The sequence below is a fragment of the Marmota monax genome, unplaced genomic scaffold (assembly GCF_021218885.2).
Source record: "Marmota monax isolate L192 unplaced genomic scaffold, Marmota_monax_Labrador192_F-V1.1 WCK01_AAM20220418_F8-fsc00017, whole genome shotgun sequence".
NCBI lineage: Eukaryota > Metazoa > Chordata > Mammalia > Rodentia > Sciuridae > Marmota > Marmota monax.
The window spans coordinates 19,966,015-19,993,742 of NW_026695241.1; the positions used below are offsets into that span (position 1 = coordinate 19,966,015).

At 36.9% G+C, this 27,728-nt stretch overlaps 2 protein-coding genes and 1 long non-coding RNA gene across 3 annotated transcripts in view; 2 read left to right on the top strand and 1 right to left on the bottom strand.

Moving 5' to 3' along the window:
• Tmed10 (transmembrane p24 trafficking protein 10) overlaps positions 1–3,938 on the top strand; it is a 38,383-nt gene extending 34,445 nt beyond the window's left edge. Inside the window, exons 4-5 of the mRNA XM_046440838.2 lie at positions 187–313; positions 803–3,938. Of these exons, the coding sequence (XP_046296794.1) occupies positions 187–313; positions 803–924 (249 nt within the window). The 3' untranslated portion in view covers positions 925–3,938. The remainder of the gene's footprint in view (positions 1–186; positions 314–802) is intronic.
• A 3,192-nt stretch (positions 3,939–7,130) lies between these two features.
• LOC131424019 (uncharacterized) lies at positions 7,131–8,472 on the bottom strand. Its single transcript, XR_009226390.1, has 2 exons — positions 8,095–8,472; positions 7,131–7,984 (listed from the first exon to the last, which is right to left on the bottom strand). It is a non-coding gene; the product is annotated as an uncharacterized LOC131424019 (long non-coding RNA).
• A 17-nt stretch (positions 8,473–8,489) lies between these two features.
• Nek9 (NIMA related kinase 9) overlaps positions 8,490–27,728 on the top strand; it is a 40,157-nt gene continuing 20,918 nt past the window's right edge. The window contains exons 1-10 of the mRNA XM_046440839.2: positions 8,490–8,859; positions 11,148–11,325; positions 14,124–14,179; positions 14,696–14,766; positions 16,452–16,557; positions 18,675–18,806; positions 20,549–20,659; positions 21,645–21,709; positions 25,498–25,548; positions 25,958–26,150. Coding sequence (XP_046296795.1) covers positions 8,641–8,859; positions 11,148–11,325; positions 14,124–14,179; positions 14,696–14,766; positions 16,452–16,557; positions 18,675–18,806; positions 20,549–20,659; positions 21,645–21,709; positions 25,498–25,548; positions 25,958–26,150 — 1,182 coding nt within the window. The 5' untranslated portion in view covers positions 8,490–8,640. The remainder of the gene's footprint in view (positions 8,860–11,147; positions 11,326–14,123; positions 14,180–14,695; positions 14,767–16,451; positions 16,558–18,674; positions 18,807–20,548; positions 20,660–21,644; positions 21,710–25,497; positions 25,549–25,957; positions 26,151–27,728) is intronic.

Consider the following 27,728-nt stretch of genomic DNA (forward strand, 5'->3'; position numbering starts at 1 on the left):
AGTATTTTTTGAAAATCCGAGATGGAAAGATGTAAGTAGTTAATAGGGAAAGGTGGAAGGCCAGATTTTAAAATCTATTAGGATGATTGATAAGAGGATCTAAGCCTGGTAAGCTTCTAAAAAGATTCTTGTGTTGCTTTGTGTTCTTGACCAGAGCAGTGTTTTCTTAATTTCTTTCTTTTCCAGATTGCAAAAGTTGAGAAGCTCAAACCATTAGAGGTAGAGCTAAGACGCCTAGAAGACCTTTCAGAATCTATTGTTAATGATTTTGCCTACATGAAGAAGCGAGAGGAGGAAATGCGTGATACCAATGGTGAGAGGAAGGCATCTCTTATTTCTCAATAAGTAAACCATAAAGGAGACAAATCCCCAAACATTAAATTTTGGTGTACCCTTTTCTCAGTTTTTCAGAAGTGGGGTTTATGAAAGAAAAATTGCTTGTTTCAGTGCTGTATTAAGTAAATCAACATTGTTAAGAGTGGAATTTTCTTCTGTGATGCATTTGATCATATTCTCTCGTTGGCTTATAGTTTGTCAGATAGATAGAACTAATCTTTGTAGTTTTTAGCATTTATAAATAGAATTATCTTCCTTCCTTCCTTCCTTCCTTCCTTCCTTCCTTCCTTCCTTCCTTCCAGGTCCTAGTAAGGACCTTCCTTCCTTCCTTCCTTCCTTCCTTCCTTCCTTCCTTCCTTCCTCCCTCCCTCCCTTCCTCCCTTCCTCCCTTCCTCCCTTCCTTCCTTCTCCTAGTAAGCAGGCTTACTTCATTACATTTATATTTACAATGCTTTTTGTCTTTTAGAGTCAACAAACACTCGAGTCCTGTACTTCAGCATCTTTTCAATGTTCTGCCTTATCGGACTAGCCACCTGGCAGGTCTTCTACCTTCGTCGCTTCTTCAAGGCCAAGAAGTTAATTGAGTAATGAGACCAAATCTCCTCCTCCCTCATGAATCTCAGCCAGCAGAACATCGCTGGGACGTGCCTGGCCTAAGGCATCCTATTAACAGCACCATGAAGGCACGCTGAAGCTTTCTTGCCAGAACTGATCTTTTTTGGGAGGACTTGGGGTACTCCTACACTCAACAAGTCAATGAGGGACTTCTTTTTAACTCGGTAGGATTTGGACTGGTTTTGCAACAATAGGACTATTATTAGAGTCACCCATGACAAAAAATAGGGGTTACCTAGATAATGCCAAAGTCAGCATTTGTCTTGGGTTTCCTCACGTGATCTATTTGAACCATGTTTGCTTTCCTTCTCCCACTTGCTCACCAGCTTGGGCTTTCACTTTAGTTCTTTTACTACGATTTGTATGACCATGTTGAACTTGTTTCATACTGATTGTCCTCTTTGGGTTTCCTTCTAAAAACATCCTGGCCCTTAGCTGAAATGTTTACATAGCTTCTGGTGATATCCTTTCATAATTTTATGTCTCTTACAAGGGTCGTGAATGTGATACCTTATAAAAGTGAGCTCAGAACTGTAGATAACTTCTTAAAAAAAAAATCTCATTTTAGACAATTAAAATATTTGTGCTCAACTGCTTGAATTTTTTTTTCTTTTTGTGTATGTGTACTTAGTTCCATGCAGTTTTATCATGTGTTTAGGGTCATGAGACCATCACAAGCTATAGTACAGTTTCATCACATGGATTCCTCATATTGCCCTTTTATAGCCACAGCTACCTCCCTTCTATATGCCCCTTTACCCCAAACTCTGGCTACCACTAACCTGTTTACCATCACTATAATTTTGTTGTTTCAAAAATGGTACATAAATAGAACCATTAGAATGTGACCTTTTGAGATTTACTTTTTTTACTCACCATAATTCCCATGATATCCATCCAAGTTGTTACATTTTATCAATAGTTTATTCCTTTTTATTGCTGAATAATATTCTGTGATTATAGATGTACCACACAGTTTCATCCACTGAAGGACTGATGGATTGTTTTCAGTTTTAGGTCCTTAGTAATAAAGCTTCTGTGAATTTTTGTGTATAGGTTTTCAGATGAACATAAATATTTATTTCTCCGGAATAAATGCCCAGAAAGAGCAATTGCTAGGTTCTGTGGTAAGCACATTTAGTTATGTAAGAAATTTCCCTACTCTTTCCAGAGTGGCTGTACCGTTTTACATTTCCACCAGCAGAGTATCACTGATGAGTTTCTCTTCATCCTTACCAATATTTGGTGGTATTACTATTTTTTTTAATTTTAGCCATTTGAATAGCTGTGTATAACATCTCATTATGATTTTCATTTGCATTTTTCTAATGGCTAATGATGTTGAACATTTTTCATGTGCTTGCTTGTGATTTGTATTATCCTCTTCGATGAAATGTTTATGTCTTTTTGCCCATTTTCTAATTGGATCATTATTTTTACTGTTTAGTTTCGAGAGTTTCTTATTTACCTAGATACAAGTATCAGATGTGTGGTTGCTTGAATTTTTAACATCACTTCCACCAAGGAAAAGTAAGTAAAATTTATCATCTCTTCTTGCATGCCCAATTATTGACTTAGTTCCTGTCATTATGTACTCTTTCTAGAGAATTGAGACATAGGAGGTATTAAAATAGGTATCTAGGAGGATCATGGAAAGAGTAAATACTTGAAAATACATGTTCTGAAAGTAAAGCCAAAAATTACTTGTGGGAGTGTGAGATGCCTAAAAGTCCATACTAATGTAAAAAAGAGAAAATATGGAGTTGGGGTAGAATCCTCTCCTTGGATGTGTGAAGCCCCAGGAACTCACACATATACACATACCTGCCCACAGAGTGGATACAAGTGATGATGTTCATAAACAGGAAAGCTATCACTTGAAATCTTTCCAGCTTCTCCTAGGAAAGTAGGAAGGAGTTCTTTCTTTCTGGAATCTCTTTTTAACCCTGCTAATTGTTACAAAGCTTGTCTAATTGAATGGTAAGAATTACTGGACTTAGATTCATGTCACTTGCAGTTAAGAAGCAGAATATGAAAATTATCAAATAACACTGCTGTGATGACATGGATAAAATGTGAAGGCTAAAGAGGGCATGATTTATGTTAAAATCTCAGGCTAATCAGTGTTCTAATTACTATGAATATGAAAGCTTTAAAAAAAAAAAAAAACTCCTGGGCAGCAATAAGCTCTCACCAGCCAACTTGAGCAACATTGCCATCTGCTGTTAAGAAGGGATAGTTGCTGCTTCGGAGAATTTGGCAGTAATTTCCTTGCCATAGGGACAGCAGATGTTGAGAAAGTCTGTAGCACTACTGATATTAAAAGACAGTATGCATCCAAGTAGAGAAAAAAATAAACTAGTGGATTAAGTTCCATCCTTAAACTTTTAAATATAAAATCCTAGCCTGTACCATTAGCCTAATAAGAAACTCATATTTCTGACTGGTGCCTTCCCCTTTTTTAGAAGCAGTGAAAGCTTCTATTAGTTATGGTTTTCTACTCTGAAAAATATCAAAGAAGAAGATAGGAGAGGAGAGGAGAGAATGTTTTATTTTGCTGATGCTTTTGTTTCCAAGTGACTCCAAACTGAAACTTTGTGGAACTGAAATTCTTTAATGTTCCTTCCTTTTACTCATGCCAAAAATACCACCATGAACATTTGTGCTTTGGGTTTAAAAGTTAATATTATGCCTTGCTTTTATCTAAAAGGTAAAAATATTTGCCTTTGAAAACAGGCTAGTACAAGAGCAAATAAGCTTTAAAAAAAGGGATGTTATCTGCTTTCCTCCATTTTTTATTCAGAATGATCTGTATAAGTGGGAACAATTCAGTTCTAAATAAACTTTGTCATACCATTGTCATGAACCCCTGTCAAAGCCATTTTCTGTTTGTTTAATGGAAAAGGCATGTGGGATATATACAGATTTACTTGTGTTGAATTGGGGGTTTTGTGTAAATTTTCTCAAATAAATGCTAGCAGAAACCATTTTAGGTGTATATTTTTTCTGTTACTTTTGAATACCTCTTTGGATTAACAATAATTCCTCCATATTCCTTAGTTTTAAAGTATAGCAAATTACACCTGATAAGAGAAAAAATAATGTTCTTAATTTACTTCATAGTTTAGATGAGCTAGTAAAATTTTGTTATATAACTTATATAAAAATCATATGTATATAATGTAAGTCATGTATAAACTAATAATCCTTAAATATATATGCATGTATGTATATGTGTGTACATAGTTGCATATGTTTTTATATATGCATATATATGTTTTCAGAAAGACCAGATGTAAGCCAGACATTCTCTGTACCTTCTTTTTTGGAAATTGCTGTTGGAATTACCCTCTATGGAGGCTTCTTCCTTGTCTTTATTCCTGAAATATCTCACCCAATTTAGAACCCCCTGGGACTTGCTTTTTTGGCCCATCATGTCTATGTAAACTCCCACTACAGGAGGCAAAGGCTGTTTGTCTCCTTTGCTTTCACTTGACAGTTCATTGATTTTTGTTTGTTTGTTTTTCCATAAACCTTTTTTACAAGAGCCAACAAAAAGTGCTTTGTACATTCACTTACCTCTTATTTATCCTTTACCTCCATTCTTCCAAAAACCAGACAAAATTTATTAGTGGCACCATAATCTACTATGAGTCCAGTTTAATAGTGGTTCCCAGTATTTAGGTATAAATATTTTAACATCAGGGCTGGGGATGTGGCTCAAGCGGTAGCGCGCTCGCCTGGCATACGTGCGGCCTGGGTTCGATCCTCAGCACCACATACAAACAAAGATGTTGTGCCCACCGAAAACTAAAAAATAAGTATTAAAAAAATATATTTTAACATCAAAAATGTTTTGTTTCTAAAAAAAAATGTTTTGTTTCTTACTGATATTTTAGAGAACATGAATTATAAATGAATTCAGCAAAACTTACAAATGAATTTAATAGTATCAGTAGTATTATATACTTGCCATATGGTAATACATATTTTGTAAATTATTGATTCCGTCTACTACATTGGTGTCCTATATGTGAGTCACATGTATAATTTAAAATTTCCTAGCTATATTAAAAAAGCGAAAAGAAATAGGTAAATTTATTATTTAAATTTAACTGTTGAGAATGTTATTATGTTTTATAACATACAGTCATCTAAAAAAATGATTAAAGTAGTTTATATTGCTTTTCACGTAAAGTCTTTGAAACCCAGTGTGTTTTTTACAACTACAGCACATCTCCATTCAGAGGAGCCACAATTCAAGTTTTTAGTAGATGGAGCTAGCAACTGCTTTAGCATACATGCAGTATAGGTTTATACCTTGCTTGGTCTTTGGTGGATTCTTTAATCTTTAGAGTAACACTGTTGCTTCTTGAAGTCTGCCATCCACAAATTGGGTAACTTCAGCAATACATGATAACTATTCGTTTGTTAAAATATGAAAATAGTCTGTTTTGACCAAGGATACCTTCTAATCAATTACACTTTAATTACAAATGTTGCATGTTTCTGGATTTAATATTCAAAGTCAGATGGTTAGTTTCAGTTATATCCAGTATAATGAAGAATTTGGCATGACTGTGTTCTGTATGCAACAGGACATTTTTCTCTTAAGCTTATGATATCTAAGCTTAAGAATAGTTCACAATTGTGAACTAGAATAGTTCACAATTGTGAACTAGAATAGTTCACAATTTTAGGCCAGTTAATTATAGAAAAACTATTTCCTCATTGGAAAGGTGCTAGGGATATTCACCCAAAGGTGCTCAACCACTGGGCCCACGTCCCCATCCCTTTTTTTATTTGAGACAGGGTCTCAATAAGTTGTTTAGGGCCTGGCTAAATTGCTAAAGCTGGCTTTGAATTTGGGACCCTTCTGCCTCAACCTCTTGAGCCACTGGGATTCCAGGCGCATACCACCACTCCTGGTTTGGAAAAATGAATTTTTAAGTTGTGGCTAAAACCTACTGAATTTCTCAGAATGAAAGTCAACACTTCTGATTTTAATTATTTTTTTCTATTCTTTCAGCCTCCCCCTCAAAAAAAAAAAAAAATGAACACCTAGTCTGTTAAACAAAATTAATAGATTAACAGAATTAACAGTTAAGCCAAGCTATAGAGTATATATAAATCTGGTTAAATGAGAGTTATGTCTATCTTCAAAGTGCCTTCCAATAGAAATATGAAATGGTATCTAACTAAAACGATCTCCCTACTTTGCTTAGCTAATCTCTGACTTAATGCTTTGACTGTTCCTCCAGGAAGCCTTCACACCGAGTAAATTTGGCTTGGGAAGATGCCTCTCCAAAATACCTTTCTAGAATGTTGTATTTTTATAGCATTTATGCAAACTGTTGTGATTGCCTGGTTATTTTCTGCATAGGGACTAGATGCTCCATGAGAAAAAAACTGTATTTTTTTCTGTGTGATTTCCCAGAAGCTGGCACATATTTGTTAAATGAATTAATTGAAATAAAAAATACTTGTAAAATCTAGATCCCTGAGATGAAACCAACAAAACTAATGAGTTATCAGTCAAGGAGTCTTACATTTTGGTTTTTAAAAAATGTTTCATACGGACTGGGGCCATAGCTCAGTGGTAGAGTGCTTGCCTCACAGGTGTGAGGCCCTGGGTTCAATCCTCAGCAATCAATCAATCAATCAATCGAGATATTGTGTCTATCTACAACTAAAAAAAAATTTTAAATGTTACATACATATGGGATAATAATCTGATATTTATTCAACAAGTAATTTTTGAGCCTCTATTACAATGCCAAGCACTTTTCTAGGCACTGATTATATACATATATAGTCTTGAACAAGAGAGCAAAATCCAGGTTCTCGTGGAGCTTATAGTCCAATGAGTGGAGATAATAAACAAGACATCAGCATTTTATAGGTAAGCATTCTGAAAAAAATAAGGAGTGATGTCATAAAGTATGATGGCTGTGTTACATTTACTTTACCAATAATATCCCAACTGATAGATTTCTTAAATCTAAACCTTCTCTTCACTCACTGATACTATCTCAGAACCTGTTCTTAGAATATACATTGCCTTGTAACTTGTCTGTTTGCCTCCAGTTTTCATCCTCTGCATGTTCATCATTTGGGTCTAATCCAATCCAAGGTGCCCATAGTTAGTATCTGAGCTGGATGTTCATGCAAAAGAAGGCTTTATTACCCCTGTAATCTCAGCTACTCTGGAGGCTAAGGCAGGAAGATTGTAAATTCAAGGTCAATTTAGAACCTATCTTGAAATAAAAAAGGCTGGGGATGTAGCTCAGTGTTAGAGCACTTGCTTAGCCTGTATGAGCCTGTGGTCTAATCCCTAGCATCACAACAAAAAAGCTTTATTCATTATGCTGGGGGAAAGATTACATAAATAGGGACTTCCCCAGAAAAGTTAGATATATGGTTACTAGTCATCTGCTTAAGAATATCCAATAATTTCCCATAGGAAACCCCAAACTCTGAGAAGAGATTGTATCTTCTATCTCACATGCACTCTGGATTCAAGCCACATGACCTCTTAAGCTCCATTATATCCTACCCTTTCATGGCTCTGGAGCCAGATTGCTAGGTGTGACCTCCCAGCTCCTCTTAATTAGCTGTGTTACAATGATCACTCAATTGGACGTTTTACTTGCCATTCTGTATTTCAGTTTCTGTAAAATGAGAATAGTGTGAGGATTAAGTGCCATGATAACAAAACATTTAGTATAGTGCCCAAAACATAACACTCAACAAATGTTAGCCATCATCCCTGTGCTGTAGGTCATATTTCTGCAATTTTATTAAAAAAAAAAAAAAAAAGTTTGGCCATATGAAGTTTCTCAAGGTCGCATAACTGATGAAACTATTGCTCAATGTGCTGCAATTTTCTTGATGAGGGCAGGGAGCATCTTACTGCAGATTCTCCATTCCCAAATGTGTCTGGCATCTAGTGCTCAAAAAAACGCTTCTTGAGGTCAGATGGTCAAAGATCTTTGGAAAAAAAAAAAAAAACCACCACAGGAGAATGTTGAATCTAGAAAACGAGAAGGGAGAGGAGAGTGTCGATTGAAAATTTTTGTAGTGGTAAAGAAGATTCCAGGGAATCTAAAGGTAGTCCGAGGAAAAATAATTGGACCCACTGACCGAGATGACGGGAGGCTATCAACATCCTATCATTATTACAATATCTCTTAAAAAGGAGCGCTGTCCAACGTTGGAAGGGACCGCTTCCCAATCACCATTCCTGCGGCGGGTCTGACGCCGAGACTGGAAGACCTCTGGACTTCCAGGAAGTAAGGGAACCTGGCCAGGGACGCAGGGAAGCCGGTTGCTGAGGCCGGAGAGTGCCCCTTCGGTGACGCCCTGACTCTGCGAAAGCCGGGCGGTTTCGCTCGGCTCTCACCACGCGCCCGCCAACTCCACCCCGAGGCCACACTTTTCCCCGTGGCCCCGAGGGCGGGAAGCCCGGGCAGCTGAACTAATCAAGTGGGCCTGCAAAGGCGGGGGAAACCTGGCTGGGCCGGAAACGCCGAGAACTGCTTCCGGGTCAGGGCCCCGGAGCCACCATGGAGACTCGCAGGGCTGCGGGGCCGACGGAACCGCAGGTCGGCGTCAGAACCAAGTGAAACGCTGCTTGGCCAGCGCCGCCTGGGACACGCAGGCCGGTCCCGGGGAGCCGCGGTCGCCGCCATGTCGGTTCTGGGCGAGTACGAGCGGCACTGCGACTCCATCAACTCGGACTTTGGAAGCGAGTCCGGGGGTGGCGGGGACTCGGGCCCGGGGCCCAGCGCCAGTCCGGGGCCGCGGGCCGGCGGCGGCGCGGCGGAGCAGGAGGAGCTGCACTACATCCCCATCCGCGTCCTGGGTCGCGGCGCCTTCGGGGAGGCCACGCTGTACCGCCGCACCGAGGTAGCGGCCCTCGGCTCTGGCCGCTGCCAGGCCGCCCCGAGCTTCTCCTTCCCGGTCACTTCCTTCCCGACCTGCCCCCGCCTTCCTACGCGTCTTGAGCCTCCTTGCATAATGTTTAGACACCCGCAAGGCATATGTGTCAGGGTCTTCACCACTCTTTCAACTCACCTGCAATAGGAATTGCTTAGATTACTGATTTCCACTAACCGGTCATTTGTGCTTAGCCCGGGGAACCTGAGCAAATCACAGAACTGTCCATGAGATTTAGTTTTCTCATCTTTAAATTGGACTTAGTGATCCCCACCTTAAACCTTACCTTTATATTTTTAAGGTTATTTCGTGAATCAAACGAAGGTGTGTGCAAACTGTAAGTGAAAGTGGTATAGGAACGAGAGGTGTTGCCAAAACTTCCTTCCTTTCCTTGTGTAGCTTTCAAAGGTCTGGGTGGGGAGGAGGGGTATTGCTTCTGAATACCTCTACTTGCCTAGTTTTGTCATTATCTTTAAGTTCATAAATGATCACTCAATTGGATGTTCTTCTTGAAGATCATTGGGAAGATCGCCGTCTGTTGGTTTCTTCACTAGTGTTCATCTTGCAGGCTTCATGTGTGGAAAAATATTGGTTATTCTAAGTTCTTGGGGAAACAAGGACCCAATTGAGAACCCAACGTAAGCAGAATGATCTCAATCTCTTCTATCCACATTCACAGTGTATATACATCCTTTACAAAGAATCCATGGATCACTGATTCCCAAGTTAGGAATGTATACTCAACTCCACAGTGGTTATTCTCCTTTCAAAAACCATAAATTAGATTTGGTAACTAGTGTCTTAAAACTTTAGCTCTAGGATAAACATTTAATGAGACTTGCTGAGGTAGCTGAAGGTGATTCATCCATAGGTGATCCATCTGCAGTTCTACTGTCTGTTCCAAGCCAGATTATATTGATTTTGTTTTGTTTTATCCTGCTGGGGATTGAACACAGGGCTCTGCACATGCTAGGAAAACTGTCTACCTCTGGAGCTATTCCCCACCCCAACCCAGCATATGTTTAAGACTGAAAGAAGAGGTGGTTGCAGGCGAATATCTTTAAATAATTCTTTTTATCCTAATGCCACATTACTGTAAAATGTTAGATTTACTGTTATTCTAAATTACATATTAGTAATCTGTTTTCTTGCCTTGAATAAGATGAATGTTGCCCACTTAAAATTTAGAAGTAAATCTTGGACTGCAATTAGTTTCACATTTTCTTGCTCATCCCTTTCCATTATTACCCTATTAAATTGATTACTATTGTCTTGAGTTGAATTAGATCACACTTTTCCAGAATTGTAGAGCATAATCCTTATCACCAAATATTTCTTAGATCTGTGAAGGTTTAGTTAGAAGCATCCCTTTCCCTCTAGAAGGAAAGGTTCAGTTAGAAACAGCCCTTTCCCTCTAGAAGGTTATGTTTTAGTAAGAAGATAAGCCAAGTAAGAAAACAAAGAGCATTTCAGTTGTATATGTATGTGAATGAAAACGAATAGACAAATGCCATTTAGGTATACGAATGCTTAAAACTAAGGGAATGGTTGCATTCAATAAGTGTACAATAAAAGGCTTATTAAAGTTTCCAAAGAAGTTTCAAAGTCCTGACAGAGGCATTCAAAAGGATGAAGAGGGTTATGTGGTGGAGATGCTTGTGGGCTGGGAAGCAGTACTAGGAAAGAATTAGAGGTATGATAAAAAGGAATAGACATGAGGAGCTACAGGTAAATTTTTATGAATAGAGAAAAGTGTGACAGGAGATCATAAAGGTGCACCATGGGGTCTGACCTATCTGGAAAATTAGATATTAGGAAAATCTTAATTTATAAAATTAGAGGCAAGCTTAGTATTTTCACTTTATAAGAAGCTGTGATCAGCTGTGGATGCTGTTATCCAGTTCTTTTTCAATATTCAAGCCCTGCAGCAGTCTCCTTTCTGACTAGCAGTCCTATAGGGTTCCTCAATAAAATCTTTAACGTCTGTACCCATCTTATATTTTTACTTGGAACTGTCATCATGCAAATTAAGTATTGCAATAAAGTAAGAAGTAAGATTAGTTCATTACTTCCTCCAGTTCTAAAGTAAATTATAATAATTATATGCAGAACCTTTAACCTACATCTGTTTAAAGGAAAAAATTAAGAGTCGATCTTTGCCCCTCTAGGAAGTTTTCTTTCTAGGCTTACAGATCTGGGCGTGGATTCATTCACTGCTGGGCAAGAGGAAAGCACAATGCTTCTGTTACTTGTTGTAGGATGACTCACTGGTTGTGTGGAAGGAAGTTGATTTGACCCGGCTGTCTGAGAAGGAACGTCGTGATGCCTTGAATGAGATTGTTATTCTGGCACTGCTGCAGCATGACAACATCATTGCCTACTACAATCACTTCATGGACAATACTACCCTGCTGATTGAGCTGGAATATTGTAACGGTAAGGTAGAATTCAGTGGGACTTCCTCTGCAAGTCATTCTTATTATGTTCATACTTACCTTGAGGGGAAGAGTACAAGAAAAGGCATATATAATAGTGATAAAACTTTAAATGGATTTGTAGAGTTTAAGAGAAATTGTTCAGGCTTTGGAGAGTTTTGAAGTGTTGTACAAAATAAGGGAAGGGATTTTCCCTTGAGTATTCATATTCTTCCTTGTGATTATAGTTCCATCTTCAAAATGTTTTTTCAGTTGGATATTACATTTATTTTTCAAATTTTTTCCTCATGAAATAATATTAGCCATTAGGAACATAGTGTGGTTTGGTAACACTGGATAGTTATTTTTATTGACTTTAGCTAAAGTTATCCTGTTGCAAGGTGTCTAAAGATCGTAACGGAATGACTGATTTCTTTAGATCATTTGTGTGTAAGATTTGAGTAGTGCCTGGTTAATAGGAAAATAGACAACCCATATCCCAAGTCCCTCTACTTTCTAGCTCTGTAACCTTGGACAAGAAACTTATCTCTGCCTTGGTTTCCTCAACTTAAAATGTGTTTATTGATAATCAGGCTTGGTGACACACACCTCTAATCTCAGCAGTTTGGGAGGTTAAGGCAAGAGAATCATAAATTCAAGGATGGTCTCAGCAACTTAGTGAGACCCTATTTCAAAAACAAAATGGACTGGGCATGTGGCTCAGTGGTTAAAAGCCCCTGGGTTCCAGCTATTGCCCTTCTTGGACTTTTCCCAGAAGACCTTAAAAGAGCGTACTACAGGGATACTGCTACATCGATGTTCATAGCAGCACAATTCACAATTGCTAGACTGTGGAACCAACCCAGATGCCCTTCAATAGATGAATGGATAAAAAAAATGTGGCATTTATACACCATGGAGTATTATGCAGCACTAAAAAATGACAAAATCATAGAATTTGCAGGGAAATGGATGGCACTAGAGCAGATTATGCTTAGTGAAGCTAGCCAATCCCTAAAAAACAAATACCAAATGTCTTCTTTGATATAATGAGAGCAACTAAGAACAGAGCAGGGAGGAAGAGCAGGAAGAAAAGATTAACATTAAACAGATACATGAGGTAGGATGGAAAGGGAGAGAAAAGGGAAATTGCATGGTAATGGAGGGAGACCCTCATTGTTATACAAAATTACATATAAGAGGTTGTGAGGGGAATGGGAAAATAAACAAGGAGAGATATGAATTACAGTGGATGGGGTAGAGAGAGAAGATGGGAGGGGAGGAAGGGGGGATGGTAGAGGATAGGAAAGGTAGCAGAATACAACAGTTACTAATAGGGCATTATGTAAAAATGTGGATGTGTAACCGATGTGATTCTGCAATCTGTATTTGGGGTAAAATTGGGAGTTCATAACCAACTGGAATCTAATGTATGAAATATGATATGTCAAGAGCTTTATAATGTTTTGAACAACCAATAAAAAAAATTAAAAAAAAAAAAATAAATAAAAATAATGGTAAGAAAAGTAAAAAAAAAAAAAAAAAAAAGCCCCTGGGTTCAATCCCCAGTAACAACATCAAAAAAGTTTGTATCTAGCTATAGGGTTGTATTAGATCATATTTTAAAGCCCTTAGGGTAGGATTTGGTATGTAGCAAGGTTTGGTACATCCTATACAAGAGAATACCCAAAGCCCCTTTTCGAGCTGCATGCTAAAGAGGTACCAGCATATTCTTCATTTATAACTTTTCTGCCTAGACTCTGGTCTTTCACAATTGTTTCTGGTTCTGATCAACTGTAAATATAGGATATTGTAGTAGAAAATTTTTAAGTAACAGAAACCTTCTTAAGAAGTTAAGTTTCTGAACTATGTAATGTTCTGAACAACTAATAATAAAAATTAAAAAAAAAAAAGTTAAGTTTCTTTGTGGTTAGGAGGAACCAGAACAAATGATACATTTATTGAAACTCCGAATTACTAAATAGCAGGGGAAGAGAAATTATAAAAATTTACCCAGGCTAAAGTATAAGTTGCAGCCGAAAGTAAGACAAGCCAGGATTGTTTGCAATCTGTATTAGTTTATAAAAAAGTGAGAAGCAAATTAATACTTATTCCACAGGAAGAAATTCATAAAGGGAGTAATGATTGGGAACAATCTAGGAGTAAATTTTTTGGGAAACCTTTTCAGTAGAAAGTGGGAAGAAAAGATTGTTCATATGCACCCTGTATGTAAAACATTGCATCACAGACGTAACCCAGATGTTCTAGTAGTCACACTGGGAGAATTATAAAAATATTGCAGATTGGGCTGGGGTTGTGGCTCAGCAGTAGAGCACTTGCCTAGCACGTTCGAGGCCTTGGGTTTGATCCTCAGCACCATATAAAAATAAATAAATAAAATAAAGATATTGTGTCCAACCACAACTAAAAAGTAAATATGTGTGTGTGTGTATGTATGTGTGTGTGTATATATATATATATGTGTGTGTGTAGATTGCAGATTCCTTCAAAAGAAGTCTAGAAAAGAAAATCATGACTTTGAAGCTATTTCATTATTAGGGTACTATAGGAATGGTCTTTACTGTCATCTTTTCTAAAAATACCACACTTCCCATTTTTGTCTTGAATTAGGGAGGGGAATCTTCATATAATATTTCTGATAGTTTTGTACCCTGTGAAAGGCCAAGAGAGAAGAAATTGTTTCCTTTAGAGAGGAAGTTGAATCCTTCATTTCCTTGCATCACCTGTTAAAACCCTATTAGATGGAGTCAAGTTTTTATCTCTATTAAGCATTCAAACCTGTTTCTTGTTTAATTTCAGGAGGGAACCTGTATGACAAAATCCTTCGTCAGAAGGACAAGTTGTTTGAGGAAGAGGTAATTTATATGTCTATGAAAGGAAGCTGAAATTATAAAGTAATTCTTACATTTTGGTTGTGAAGAGTTTTTTCCCCTTTTATTTGGACTCCTTCCGGACTCTGATATTCATTAGAAAGAAAACCTCTAACAAGAAACCTGTCTTAGCTGCTTCCCGACCGTTTTACCTCTACATCATGGTTTACTCTGGCTTTCTTTTCTGGTTCTGTTACTGCATGCTGGTATGCACAGTATTCCATACTTTTGCATTCTTCCTGAGTTTCTACAAGAAAGAAACTGTTCCACTATACTATATTTTATGACAATAGAACTGTTTTATGGAGACCTGCTTTTTCTTTTTATCCCCTACCACTTTTCTTTGCTTATTCAACGTAGAAGCAAAAGATGTCAAGTCATGTTAATCATAACCTCTGGTTGCGGTTTCCTTTTTTGTTTGTTTGTTTTTGTTTCATGTGTGTGTTTATTTAAATGAATTTTTTGTTTACAAAACAAATATAATTTATTTTGTCTCTGCAGATGGTGGTGTGGTACCTTTTTCAGATTGTTTCAGCAGTGAGCTGTATTCATAAAGCTGGAATCCTTCATAGGTAATGAATAAAGAAAATGTATGGATAGATTCTTCTTTTTTCTTTTCTTTTTTTTTCCCTGCAGTACTAAGGGATTGAACCCAACGAGTTCTACTACTGAGCTATCTCCCCAGCCCTTTTTGGTTTTTATTTTGTCCAGGCTCAAACTTACAGTTCTTCTGCCTCAGTCTCCTGAGTTGGTGGAATTATAGGCATACATCACTGGGCCCAGCTAGCACTTTTTTTTTCTTTACCAAACAAGAGTTTTTCCATTGATATAATCAGGACAGGAAAGAGTGAATAATGAGGGGCTGGGGATGTGGCTCAAGCGGTAGCGTGCTCGCCTGGCATGCGTGCAGCCCGGGTTCGATCCTCGGCACCACATACAAAGATGTTGTGTCCGCCGAAAACTAAAAAATAAATATTAAAAAATTATAAAAAAAAAAAAAAGAGTGAATAATGAGAGAGATTATCTTCACTTTTTGAGATTAAACCATGTTTGTGATCTAGGAAGACTCTCCTCAGTAGCTAGATACCACTTAGTCATTACCTGTAGAGGTATCTTAGAGTTTAGTAGATTAACTTATCAGGAGAGCCGAGAAGGTAGTATGAGAAATAGTTTTAATCTGGATGGAATCCACAGTGAATGTTTTCTCTGTGCAATAATAATTAGCAATTGTTTTTAATTCTGTAATTAAGCTATTTTAATTTAAATAAATGGCATTTTGTAAGATTAATTGTGCAATTTTACTAAATATTTGATAAAAATTAGGGGGAACAAAACAGGTTTCTATTTATTTCTATCTATTAAATAGAACCATTTTTAAGAGCATTTCTGCATCATTATGCCCTTCTTTTGGGGATGGGGTACTGAAGATTGAGCCCAAGAATGCACTCAAACACTGAGCCACATCCCAGTCCTTCTTTTTTTTTTTCTTTTTTTTGAGGCAGGATCTCGCTAGATTATCTAGGCTGGCGGCAAACTTGTGGTCCTCCTGCATCAAGCTCCCAAATAGCTGGGATTACTGACATGTGCTACCTCACCAAACTGTAGTTAGCATATAATTCTTGATGACTATTGGATGGCTACTGTTGCATGTTATTTTCTTTTTAAAAGTAACAAAATATGTTGTTCTGGTTTATTCACATGTTTCAATAAAGGAAGCCAGAATCTAAACTAGGATTATTTTATTTTATACATGGTCAATCCATCTTTGGCAAAAGAGTCAGTGGCTTATTTAGATGATCTAAAACAGCCTAGTTGTGTTGATGCTGAGACATGTAGCCTCTTCTGCCTTAACAGATTTTTTAAAACCTTGACACCAATCAGATGCTAAATTGCAGTAATACTGAAATGGAAGGCGTAAGTGGTAGTTGCAAAGATAGTGTATTTTACAGGAATTATGGTTGCCTGCAGCCCTATTTTCTCATCTGACTTTCAACTTTTCCTAATGGTGTCATTGGTATGGGATACACTCCTGTGTAGTGAAGTTAATTCTTTGCTTTTACTCCCTAAGTCCCCTTTTCAGTGTTAAAATATGTGTGAAAGTGATGATCACTGTGTAGGATATTTGGGGCCCCATAACAGAATCTGACCAGTGAGAATGCATTCATATTTACTGTGTATTAATCTTGGCAGGATGTTTGGGTAAGATAAAACTGTTGACTATATGGACTTCATACATGGCATCTTTTTTTTTTTCCAGAGATATAAAGACATTAAATATTTTTCTGACCAAGGCAAACCTGATAAAACTTGGAGATTATGGCCTAGCAAAGAAACTTAATTCCGAATATTCCATGGCTGAGACGGTGAGTACAGGTTGCCCTTCTTTTTTTTTTTTTTCCTTTTCCTTTCTAGCTCCATGAGAACCATGCCCCCTAAATCTTGGACATTTTTCCCAAGACACTCTCTCCCTTTTTCTTTTTTCCCCCCTTGATTATACTAGTGATTGAATTCAGGGTGCTCTGCCATTGAGCTGTATCTCCTGCCCTTTTTATTTTTTGTTTCAAGACAGTGTCTTGCTAAGTTCTGAGACTGGCCTAAATCTTGCAGTCCTCCTGCCTCAGCCTCTAGAGTCACTGGGATTATAGGTGTGTGCCATCACATTGACATTGAAAATATTTTTTTTTCTTTAATATATGTATTTTTAGTTGTTGATGAACCTTTATTTTATTCATTTATTTATATGTGGTGCTGAGAATCAAACCCAGTGCCTCCCACAGCTAGGCAAGAGCTCTGCCACTGAGCCACAATCTCAGCTCAAAAATCTTTTGTGTGTGTGTGTTTCCTTTGAATTCTGCTTCTGGTTCAGAGAGAAGCCTATGTTACAAGCAAAGCCTAATTAATGCCCAGCGAAGAATCAGTTCTTTAATAATCACAGTCTGAATTAGAAGACTCCCTTCAAACCTGATTTTGATTGGGTAAAAAGAAGACACAAGACACAGGGATCTTATCTTTTTAGTAATTATAAAATCCAATTATGGCCAGGCATGGTGATGTACTCCTGTAATCCCAGTGGCTTGGGAGGCTGAGACAGGAGGATCTCAGTTCAAAGCCAGCCTCAGCAACTTACTGAGGCACTAAACAAGTCTCTAAATAAAATAGAAAATAGAGCTGGGGATGTGGCTCAGTGGTCAAGTGCCCCTGAGTTCGATGCCGGTATCCCCCCAGAAATATCCAGTTATGATTGTTCTGCTTTTATAATGCTCTATCCTTAAAAGAACTTGGAAATGTAAGTTAAAAAATTATCTTTATCCTGATGTTTTTTGGATAACATCAAGATATGCCTGCAATATGTGTGTGTTTATTTTTTATTTATTTACATGAGTTCTCTTATTATTCTAGGGTTGTGAGTCCCTGTTTCAGAAACTCATTTGTTTGTATGATGAAGGCCAAATTAAGTTTCTAAACATGCAATTATGTCCTTATATGGATTTTTCTCATCAAAAACAATCTGATAGGGCTGGAGTTCTAGCTCAGTGGCAGAGCGCTTGCCTAGCATGTGTGAGGTACTGGGTTCGATTCTCAGCACCATGTATCAATAAATAAAATAAAGGTCCATTGGCAACTAAAACAATATTTAAAAAAGAAAAGAACAATCTGATAAAACCCAGACTTGACTTTTCTAAGCCATTTAAATGCAATGAATTATCTGAAAATTTATAAAGGACATGTATGTCATCTGAAAAAAAATTTTTTTTTCTCTGTTGAGTAAAGATGGCTTGTCCCAAATAGTGGGAGAAGCAGACTTTTGTACAGAACACTTTATTTCTGAACTCATTCTTTTGTGTGTGTGTTTATTTTTTTATTATTTATTTATTTTTTTACATGAACTCTCTTATTATTATTTTTTTTGCATTACAATGCTTAATACACCTTTATACCTCAATTTATTATATTTCTGTATCCAAGATATGTTCCAAACTCATTCTTAAAGCCAGACAATCTTCAAATTCCAAAGAAATTTACTAGCTACTTTAGTATCACACATGTTGAATTGAGCCATGTAAAAAGTTTCATTCCGGTGCATTTCAGTTAGAACTTTTAACCCATTCATTCAGTTACCATCTCCCCACTGCCAGTTCACATTAGTGAATTTTTACTGAGTCTGTCCCAATCTGTATGAAGTCTTCACTAGGCCTTGAATGCCTAAAGCCTGTGTGAACTAGGACTCAGAGCCATTGAGCCTTCCAAGTTGACCATAGTGCCCTTATCACAGATTGCCCTTTTATAACTGACCCAAGAAATTTAATATGAATAAAATTTTTCCCCATAGTGGCATCATCTCATAAAAAACATTTTGGGATCTATTAGTGAATATTTTATGTTATTATCACTAGTTTATAGGAAATTTAACTTAACTAAAATGTTTATACAATTACTTCAAAAGAGAAATTATTTTTTGTTTTTTTTCTTTGTTGTTCAGCTTGTGGGAACCCCATATTACATGTCTCCAGAGCTATGCCAAGGAGTGAAATACAATTTCAAGTCTGATATCTGGGCAGTCGGCTGTGTCATTTTTGAACTGCTTACACTCAAGAGAACATTTGATGCTACAGTAAGTTGGTATATTATCCCACATTATCTTTGCAAGTGATTCAGATTGGTTAAGTGAATCAACTTCATTTATCTCTGAGCTTCTGATTTCTTAAACAGAAATCACTGTATTAAAAAATAACCTGTAGTCAGACACCAGATTAATATTATATCATTGAAATACTGAAGACTAGATTTATCTCCAACATTAATTCCCTACTGAAATGACCATAATCAAGCAATTTGAGCACTGTACTTGAATATGTTGACTCTGATTTTAAAACTGGCTCTAGCATCACCCATGTGATGCTCCAGTTTGGAAAAGTTATTTCAATTCTTATGCTCTAGCTACATCTTTTGTTTGTTTGATTGATTGTTTGTTTGTTAAATGTGGTGCTGTGGGTTGAACCCAGAGCCTCATATATCTAGGCAAGTATGCTACCAGTGAGCTACATCCCATCACCCTTTAAAATTATTACAGAGTCTTATTAAGTTGTTCAGGCTGGCCTCAAAACTTTTGATCCTCCTAACATAGCCTCCTGAGTAACCGGCATTACAAGCTTAAAGGCATGTACCACCAACCCAGCTTACATAATTTTCTCTTTTTTAAAAATAAAACCTGATATGAAGGAGCATTTCTCAAACTTTAATATGCATTCAAAATCACCTAGACATCTTGTTACAATACAGATTCTATTTCATCAGTGTTCAGGTAGAGATCTGATATTCTGCATTTCAAACAAGCTCCCACATGATGCTGATGATGCTTCTCCATGGACCACCACTTGAGTAGCTAAAGTGAAATCATGTTTATTCTCCTTCAATCAGATGTGAGAATTTAGGCAAATCATTTCTTGGATCCTCTATTTTTTTTTAATCTATGGAAACAACATATATCTCCCAAACAATATATAGTCCCTCATGAAAATTTTTAGATATTGTATGTGAAATATGCAAATGTAAAATTAAAAAAAAAGAAAAATGCAAATATAAGATAATGCAAACTCATTGGTCTTTTATGAGACCTATTTATTTTTCTAAATCCTGAAGTTTGTTCAGGTGTATCATCTAATTCTCCAGAATAATATAGTAGAAGAAAAATGACTTTTGGAGTCAGACTTTAGTTGGAGGATGGCTTTCCTTTTACTTTAAGTGTAATTTTGAGCAAGTTACTTTATATCTCTGAGCCCCATTTTTCTTGTGTAAAAATTGATAATGATAATAACTTCTTTTTGTTGTCTTTGTAAACATAAAAAAGATCATATATGTAATATACCTACTGGTCTTTCAATTAGATTGTTGTAATATTAGAATAATTTTATTCTTATCACCTTGTTATTATAAGATATCTGTGTATTATTTACTCTATTGCCTGTTCAGCCATTATTTAGGATATATACATTAGGAGATAAATTAGTTGGCAGGAGAGTTACTTAAAGTAAAGAAGCATAACTAATTATGCTTTCCTTTATCTTGGGATTCAGTTGAAGATTATAATATATTCTGAGCAATATGCTGTTGGCTATATAGTCATGGTTTTAATCTCCATTTTGGCCATTTAGCTTAATTTCATCTGATAGCAGCATTGCATCCCCAACCATTTCTTGCTGATGCATACTGATAGTTATAATATTATATCAAACCTAATATAGAACAATTGCCAACTCTTTAAATAATGGTCACAGACATCCCTGAGCCCCTGCTGGTAGATTATAATGTCATCTTTATATAACCAGGAACAATGCAGTCATCATTTTCTCATAGAACCCACTCAACTTGTGTGTGAAGATCGTGCAAGGAATCCGTGCCATGGAAGTCGATTCTAGCCAGTACTCTTTGGAATTGATCCAAATGGTCCATGCATGTCTTGACCAGGTAGGTCTGACTTATATATTGATTTCAATTTTACATTTTCCTTTTCTAGCCTCAGTGTTTAGGATATGGCATAGATACAGACCATACAGAACCACATTATCTTCCCAGATAAATGCATTCTGGTATTGGCAACTACCATGAGTTGCCAATACCAGAATAGGTATTGGCAACTCATGGTAGTTAAATACTCCTACTAACAAATTTTTACATTATTTTGCTATATTAATTTTCAACATGGTTTTGCCATCCAAACTGTGCTCTATATTTTACAGTCAAAATTTACCTCTATAAATTGATTTTGTAAAATGCAGTCAGAGATGTAGAGTTTCTGATTGTTGTGTTTTCTCTTTGTTTGGTACTGGGGATTGAACTCAGTAGGGCTTAACCACTGAGTCACATCACCATTTCTTTTTATTTTTTATTTTGAGACAGGAATTCCCTAAAGTACTTAAGCCCTTGCTAAGATGGTTGGTGAGGCTGACCTTGAACTTGTGATCCTTCTGCCTCAGCCTCTCAAGTTGCTGGGATTTTTAACTTATAAAACTCTAACTAGGTGTGCATTGCCACACCTAGTTAGAGTTTTATAAGTTAAAAAAAGAGAATTATGTTTCTGGATACCACCCCAGACCAACAGAATTTCTGTGGCTAAAGTTTAAAAATCTTTATTTGTAATATTTGTAATATGCACCCCAGTGATTATTCTGTGCCACATGTATTGAGGTTTGAGAGCTACTACCCTAATTGAACAAGTGAAGAACATGCATTATAAACATCCTCTTTCATGTACAGTGTTGATGGTGACAAGAGGATAGGCATTAAACATGGAATGTGACGTTAAGAAATGGTGATTTTTGAAACAAAAGGCTAATGTACAGTAGTCTTTGACTAATTAATCTTCATCCTTATAAGACAAAGTAAAATTTCTCATTAGATCCGATATTACCCATTTCTTTTAAGTGAAAACTAATCTATTTTTACTTTTTAGGATCCTGAGCAGAGACCCACTGCAGATGAACTTCTGGATCGTCCTCTTCTCAAGAAACGCAGGAGGTAAAGTACAAATAGATCACTTTCATTAGAGATGTTTGACTGCTATAGAGGCCTGATCAGAATACTACAGGAAAAGGTGGAGTTTCCTAACTTGGCCACTGTAGTGTTATTTTCTACCAACACCTCTGCTCCCATTGCTTGAGAGTGATTTCTAGCTTTTACTTCCTTAACTATTTGCTCTAAATTTGTACTGATTAGACCCAAAAGCCCTCTACTCCCTCAGTACGTGTATTTTCTATTCTACAGTATAGACATTGATACCCATAAGGTTGTATCTAAGTTCTGGCATTATCTTTGCCAAATTATTTAACAGCTCTTTTTGTTGTTGTTCTTGTTTGTTTTATCCACTATAGAGTGAGGTAAGGTGAGGAATAAAGAAGGTAACACATATAAGGTGCTCAGTCTGGGACCTAGTAGAAAGTGCTTAGCAGCTGTTGGATACAGATGTGAATTTGGGCATTTTTTTTTTTAGGTATGATTGTTGAGATGGTGTGTTGGAGTTGGACGAGTGTTCTTTATGAACTTCTTGTCCACTTCTTGAGGTCAATTTTTATTAACTTCTGACAAACTCTTTCCTGAGATTTTTTCTGTCCCAGGTCTCTAGAGGTAGGCAGGCTATCCTTCCTGTAGGAGGCTTCAAGCCTCAACTTAAAGGAGAAGTATTCCTTATCTTTTCTTAAATTTTCCAGTTTGTATTTCACCTTATTATTTTTGCCCCACTACACTTTATATCTTTTTTAAATATATCCTTCAAATATTCAAACATTTACTGTACTCATTTTTAAGTCTTGTTCTTATATGTACTAAGTATGTACGTCATTCCATAATTGTTGCTATTTATCTTTATTCTGTTGTCATTTAATTAATCTTTTATTAGTGTTTTTGTGTTTATTCAAACGTATTATTATTTTAATCAGTGCAATAATTGTTATTTTTATGGTATAGTGTGACATTTTAATACGTATACATAATGTGTAATGATTAGTTCAAGATATTTGACATATCTCTCACCTCAGACATTTATCATTTCTTTATGTTGGAAACCTCCAAACTCCTCCCTTCTAGTTATTTTGATATATTCAATTAATTTTGTTAATCATAGTTATCCTACTATGCTATGTAGAACATTAGAAGTTATTCCCCCTATCCAGCTGCACCCCTGTACCCATTAATTATCATCTCTCCATCCCTCGCTCATCCACACCCTTTCTAGCTCCGGTAATTACTCTTCTGTTCTCTACTCCTTTAAGGTAAACTTTTTAGGTTCCAAATGTAAGAACATGCAGTGCTTATTTACTTTGCTTGATTTATTTCACTTATAATATCCTCCAGTTCCATCTGTTTTCCTGAAAATGCTGATGAATAGTATTCTACTCTGTGTGTAGTCTACATTTACTTTATCTATTTACCCATTGATGGATACCTATGCTGATTTTATATTTTGCCTATGAGGAATAGTACTGCAATAAACATGCAAGTGTAGGTGTCTCTTTGATATACTGATATCAATTCCTTTGTATACATACCCAATAGAAGGATAGCTGGATCAAATGGTAGTTCTATTTTCAGTTTCTTGAGGAACTCCCATACTCTTTTCCATAATGTCTGTGCTAATTTATTGCCAATAACAGTGTCTGACAAGTTTCCCTTTCTCTATATCCTTGCAGCATTTGTTACTTTTTATATATATTTTTTAATAATAGTAATTCTAACTGGTGGTGGTTTTGATTTGCATTTCTCTTATGATTAGTAATGTTGAGCATTTTATCCTGTATTTACTGGTCATTTGAATATCCTCTTTCAAGAAATGTGTATTCAGATCATTTACCCATTTTTTTAATCTTCTTTTTTCTCATTCACCCATTTTTTAAATGAGATGATTTGAGGGTTTTTTTTTGCCATTGACTTGTTTATGTTCCTTATATATTCTGGAATCAATAGTTTGCCAATATTTTCTCCTCTCTAGATTTCTCTTAATACTATTGATTGTTTCCTTTCTGTATAGAAGTTTTTTAGTTTGATATAATCCCGTTTGTCAAATTTTGCTTTTTTGCCTATGCTTTTAGGGTAAAAGCCAAAAAGATAGACCAGTGTCCTGAAGCATATCTCCTTTATTTTCTTTTGATAGTTTTATAGTTTGGGGGCTTACATTATGCATTTGATCCATACTTAACCTCTAACCAGTGATTTGGTGCCTAGAATTATGTGTCATACTCCAGATATAGCACTATGACCTTCCATTAATGTTTTATGCCAATTCAAGCAATATCACCCTTTGGGGCTGGTTAAACACATTCATAAATTTTATCTAGTTTATACCCAACAATATAGTCAATGTTTAAATCTCTTATTGAAATACTCCAATTAATAAATATTTTTATGGTACTGGGAATTGAACCCAGGACAGTTCTATCTCTGATCTACATCCCCAGCCCTTTTACCAGTTTATTTTATTTTATTTTATTTTGAGATGGGGTGTTATAAAGCTTCCAAGACTGACCTTGAACTTATGATTCCCCCTACCTCAGCCTCCTAAATCACTGGGATTATAGACGTATGCCACTGCAGCAACCCAGTTTTGGACAAAATAGAGTTTATTCAGTGCAGTAAGCAATTTAACAAGTGTCAATTTTATAGTTTCGCCCAGTGGAATATGCCAACATCTATCAGTACTAGTAGAACCTTAGTTGATAATTTTTAATTGAAATTTTTATTGAAATAATTATATATTTACCTGGAGTACTTTGTTGAAAAAAACATAAGATAGAAGTTTTCTAGACAGAGAAAATAGCATAAGCAGAAGCACAGACACAGGAAGTTGTGGGAAATGTTCAGGAAACACAAAGCCCTATTTGGCTAGATTAGCTATTCTAGACCTGGGGTTCTCCGTGCAAAATCTCAGGAGCTTTCACAAATTACTGATACCTGAGCACTGCCCTAATAGTTCAGCTATGATAGATTTAGTCAGAATGATAATCCTGGACCAGAACATAAGGTGTAAGTGGGAAAAAAAAAGACTACAAGGAGAGAATCTTGAATACCAGGCTTAATTTAAAAATAGTACAGAAGTATTGGGCATTTAGGAGAGAACAGCTCACGTGATGAGAGGCGTACTTAAGGAAGAGTCATTTAGCAGTACTAGGATTGATGTTAGGTTAGCAAAGAATGGATGAAAGTGGGCAGGACTGTGGTGAGGCTGACTAGGAGGCACTGCCACAGTATAGATAGGAAATAAAGTTGCCCAGAGCTAAGGTGATGAGACTGGACAGGAAGAGTTGTGTTTTATAAAAGGTGCTGTATAGGTAGGATCCATAGAATTGAAATGTTGAAGAAAGGAGGAGAAAGGAGTCAAAGATGATTGAAGAAGGGGGAAGGAGTTTGCCAGTTACAGAAATAGGCAAGTCAGAAAGCAAAGCTGGTTTAGGAAAGAGATAATAAGCCCAGGTTTGGAGATGCTTGATTTGGGGAGTCAGTGGGCAGACCAGATGGAGATATCTATCATGTGCATCAGAGGTTCTTAAGGCTCCCTGCTCCAACCTAGACTGGTTCTCAGAAATAGAAAGCAAGTGGCCCCAAACTACTGACTCTCTTTAATATAATCAATTGTCTAATGCAAGATCTTATAACTGTTTTGAGTTGTATCAAGGTACCTTCCTAAAAATATTGTCATATTGTAGGATGCATTCAGTTAATAAAATTAAATCTGTGAAATATATTAAAGAGACACTGTTGCCTTATAGAAACCTATTATTTCAAAATTCATGTGTCTTTTGCTTTTCTTTTGGTAGAGAGATGGAAGAAAAAGTCACTCTGCTTAATGCACCTACAAAGAGACCAAGGTAATGCTCAAGAAACTATTAATACTATATGTACTGAATTTCCACCAGAAGGGTCTTACTTAGGTCTATGCATTATTTGATCCCAGTGGCCTTTGATATCTTCTTAGGAGCCACCATGTGCTTAAATTTCTGAAAAGAGAGCCATAATTTCACCTTACACTAACATGGACAGCATTACATTGATGAATGTTGAAAAGTATAGGTGTTATGGATCAGACTAGAAACTGGCCTGGCCAAACTGTGATGAATACCTGAGGCAGGAATTGCAAAGCTTGCTGTGAGAGAGGGTTGAAAGAATATATTTTTTTATATCATAATTGGCAGTACTTTTAAGGGAACAGACTGGAAGCAGTCTTCTTTGAGATTGTTTTTATGTTAAATGTGCCTTTGTTCTGGGGGTTGCTGGCAGGTCAAGCACCGTGACTGAAGCACCCATTGCTGTGGTAACATCACGAACCAGTGAAGTCTATGTTTGGGGTGGTGGGAAATCCACCCCCCAGAAACTGGATGTCATCAAGAGTGGCTGTAGTGCCCGGCAGGTGTGCGCTGGGAATACCCACTTTGCTGTGGTCACAGTGGAGAAGGAACTGTACACCTGGGTGGTAAGTGAGAGCTAAGGACTTTTGGAACAGTGCTGTCAGCCTACTTGTTTCCTGGGCCATGATGTCGAAGCATTTTGTTAGTCATATGATGCAGGCTACAACATGGGGTGATGGAACTTCAGCTCTACGAGAATGGAAATTCTGTTTGGTTCACTGATGTATCTAGCATGCCTGGTACATACTAGGTTACCTGTCAGCATTTTCTGAATGAATGAAAGAGGCAAAGAAAACTAAAAGAGCCCTAGCTTTGGACTCAGAAGAAGACCTGGCTCTTCAATTTATAGTTAGAGGATGTACTTTGTTTCATTATTGTGAGGTTCAGAGCAGCTAGTATTTGTGAAATAGCTTTACAGATGAAATACTGCACCATGTCAGGAAACCTCTGACTCCCACTGGTGGTTGAAGATGCCTAGGTATATCTTACATAGAACTTTTCTTGGTTGCCTTCTTACCTGCTTAACACAGTGAGTTTGTTGTTTCTTACCTCCCATTTTCTCCTTCACCTGCAGTGAAACCTTCATCCCTATCACTCAGTTGAGTCTTGACAAAATAACTGATAAATTGCCAAAGTAAAACAGGTGTTGTGTTTTCTTTTTGGTTTATGGATTTTTTTTAATTTTCATGGGACAAGGGATTGACCCAGGGCACTCCACTACTGAGCTACATCCCCAGCCCTTTTATTTTTAATTTTGAGATAAGGTCTTGCTAAGTTGTCCAGGCTGGCCCTGAATTTGTAATCCTGCCTCAGCCTCCCAAGTTTCTGGGATTACAGTTGTGCACCTTTGTGCCCAGCAAAACGGATGCATTTTAGCCCTTACCTTATTAACCTCTTGGCAGTGTTTGCCATCATGGACCACTCCCTTTTCTTTTTTTTTTTTTTTTTAATTAGTTACTCAAGACAATACAATGATCTTGACATATCATACATTTGATTCAAATGGGGTATGAATTCTCATTTTTCTATGTGTGCAGATTGCAGGTTCACATTGGTTATATAGCCACTTATATACATACAGCAATACTAGTGTCTGTCGTATTCTGCTGCCCTCCTTATCCCCCCTCCCCTTGACCACTCCCTTCTTGAAGCATTGTTTTCACTCAGCTTCCATGGGAGCAGGTTCTAGTGGCTTCCCCCTGTCTCTTTGGCCTTGCCTTCTCAGGCTTATTTCATGCTGCTTTTTCTTTACCCTACCTTATATTCGGCCCTTGGTTCCTTTCCCTGAGGGAATTCATTGTTTTCAGTGGTTTAACAATATCTTCTCCATGAGGACAGGGACTAAAGTTATCTCCCATGAGTGAGGAGTAGGCACACAACTGTTGAGTGATTAAAAGAATGATTTGGCCTTGGTTGTAGAGTGATGACTTACTGTTATTTCCTTAGACCCTGTTCCTTAAAGAATTAGCCTCTGGGGGTGGCTTCCAGAAGTAGAGTGAAACCAGTGCTTTAAACATCATTTGTATAAGGACTTATAGTTGAGTCCTTGGAAAGAATTACTTATCTCTGTAAACTGTAGAAAAGTCACGAGGACTGTTCTCAGTTCTGTATAGCAGCTTCTTTGATGTTGCCAGATTTTTTTT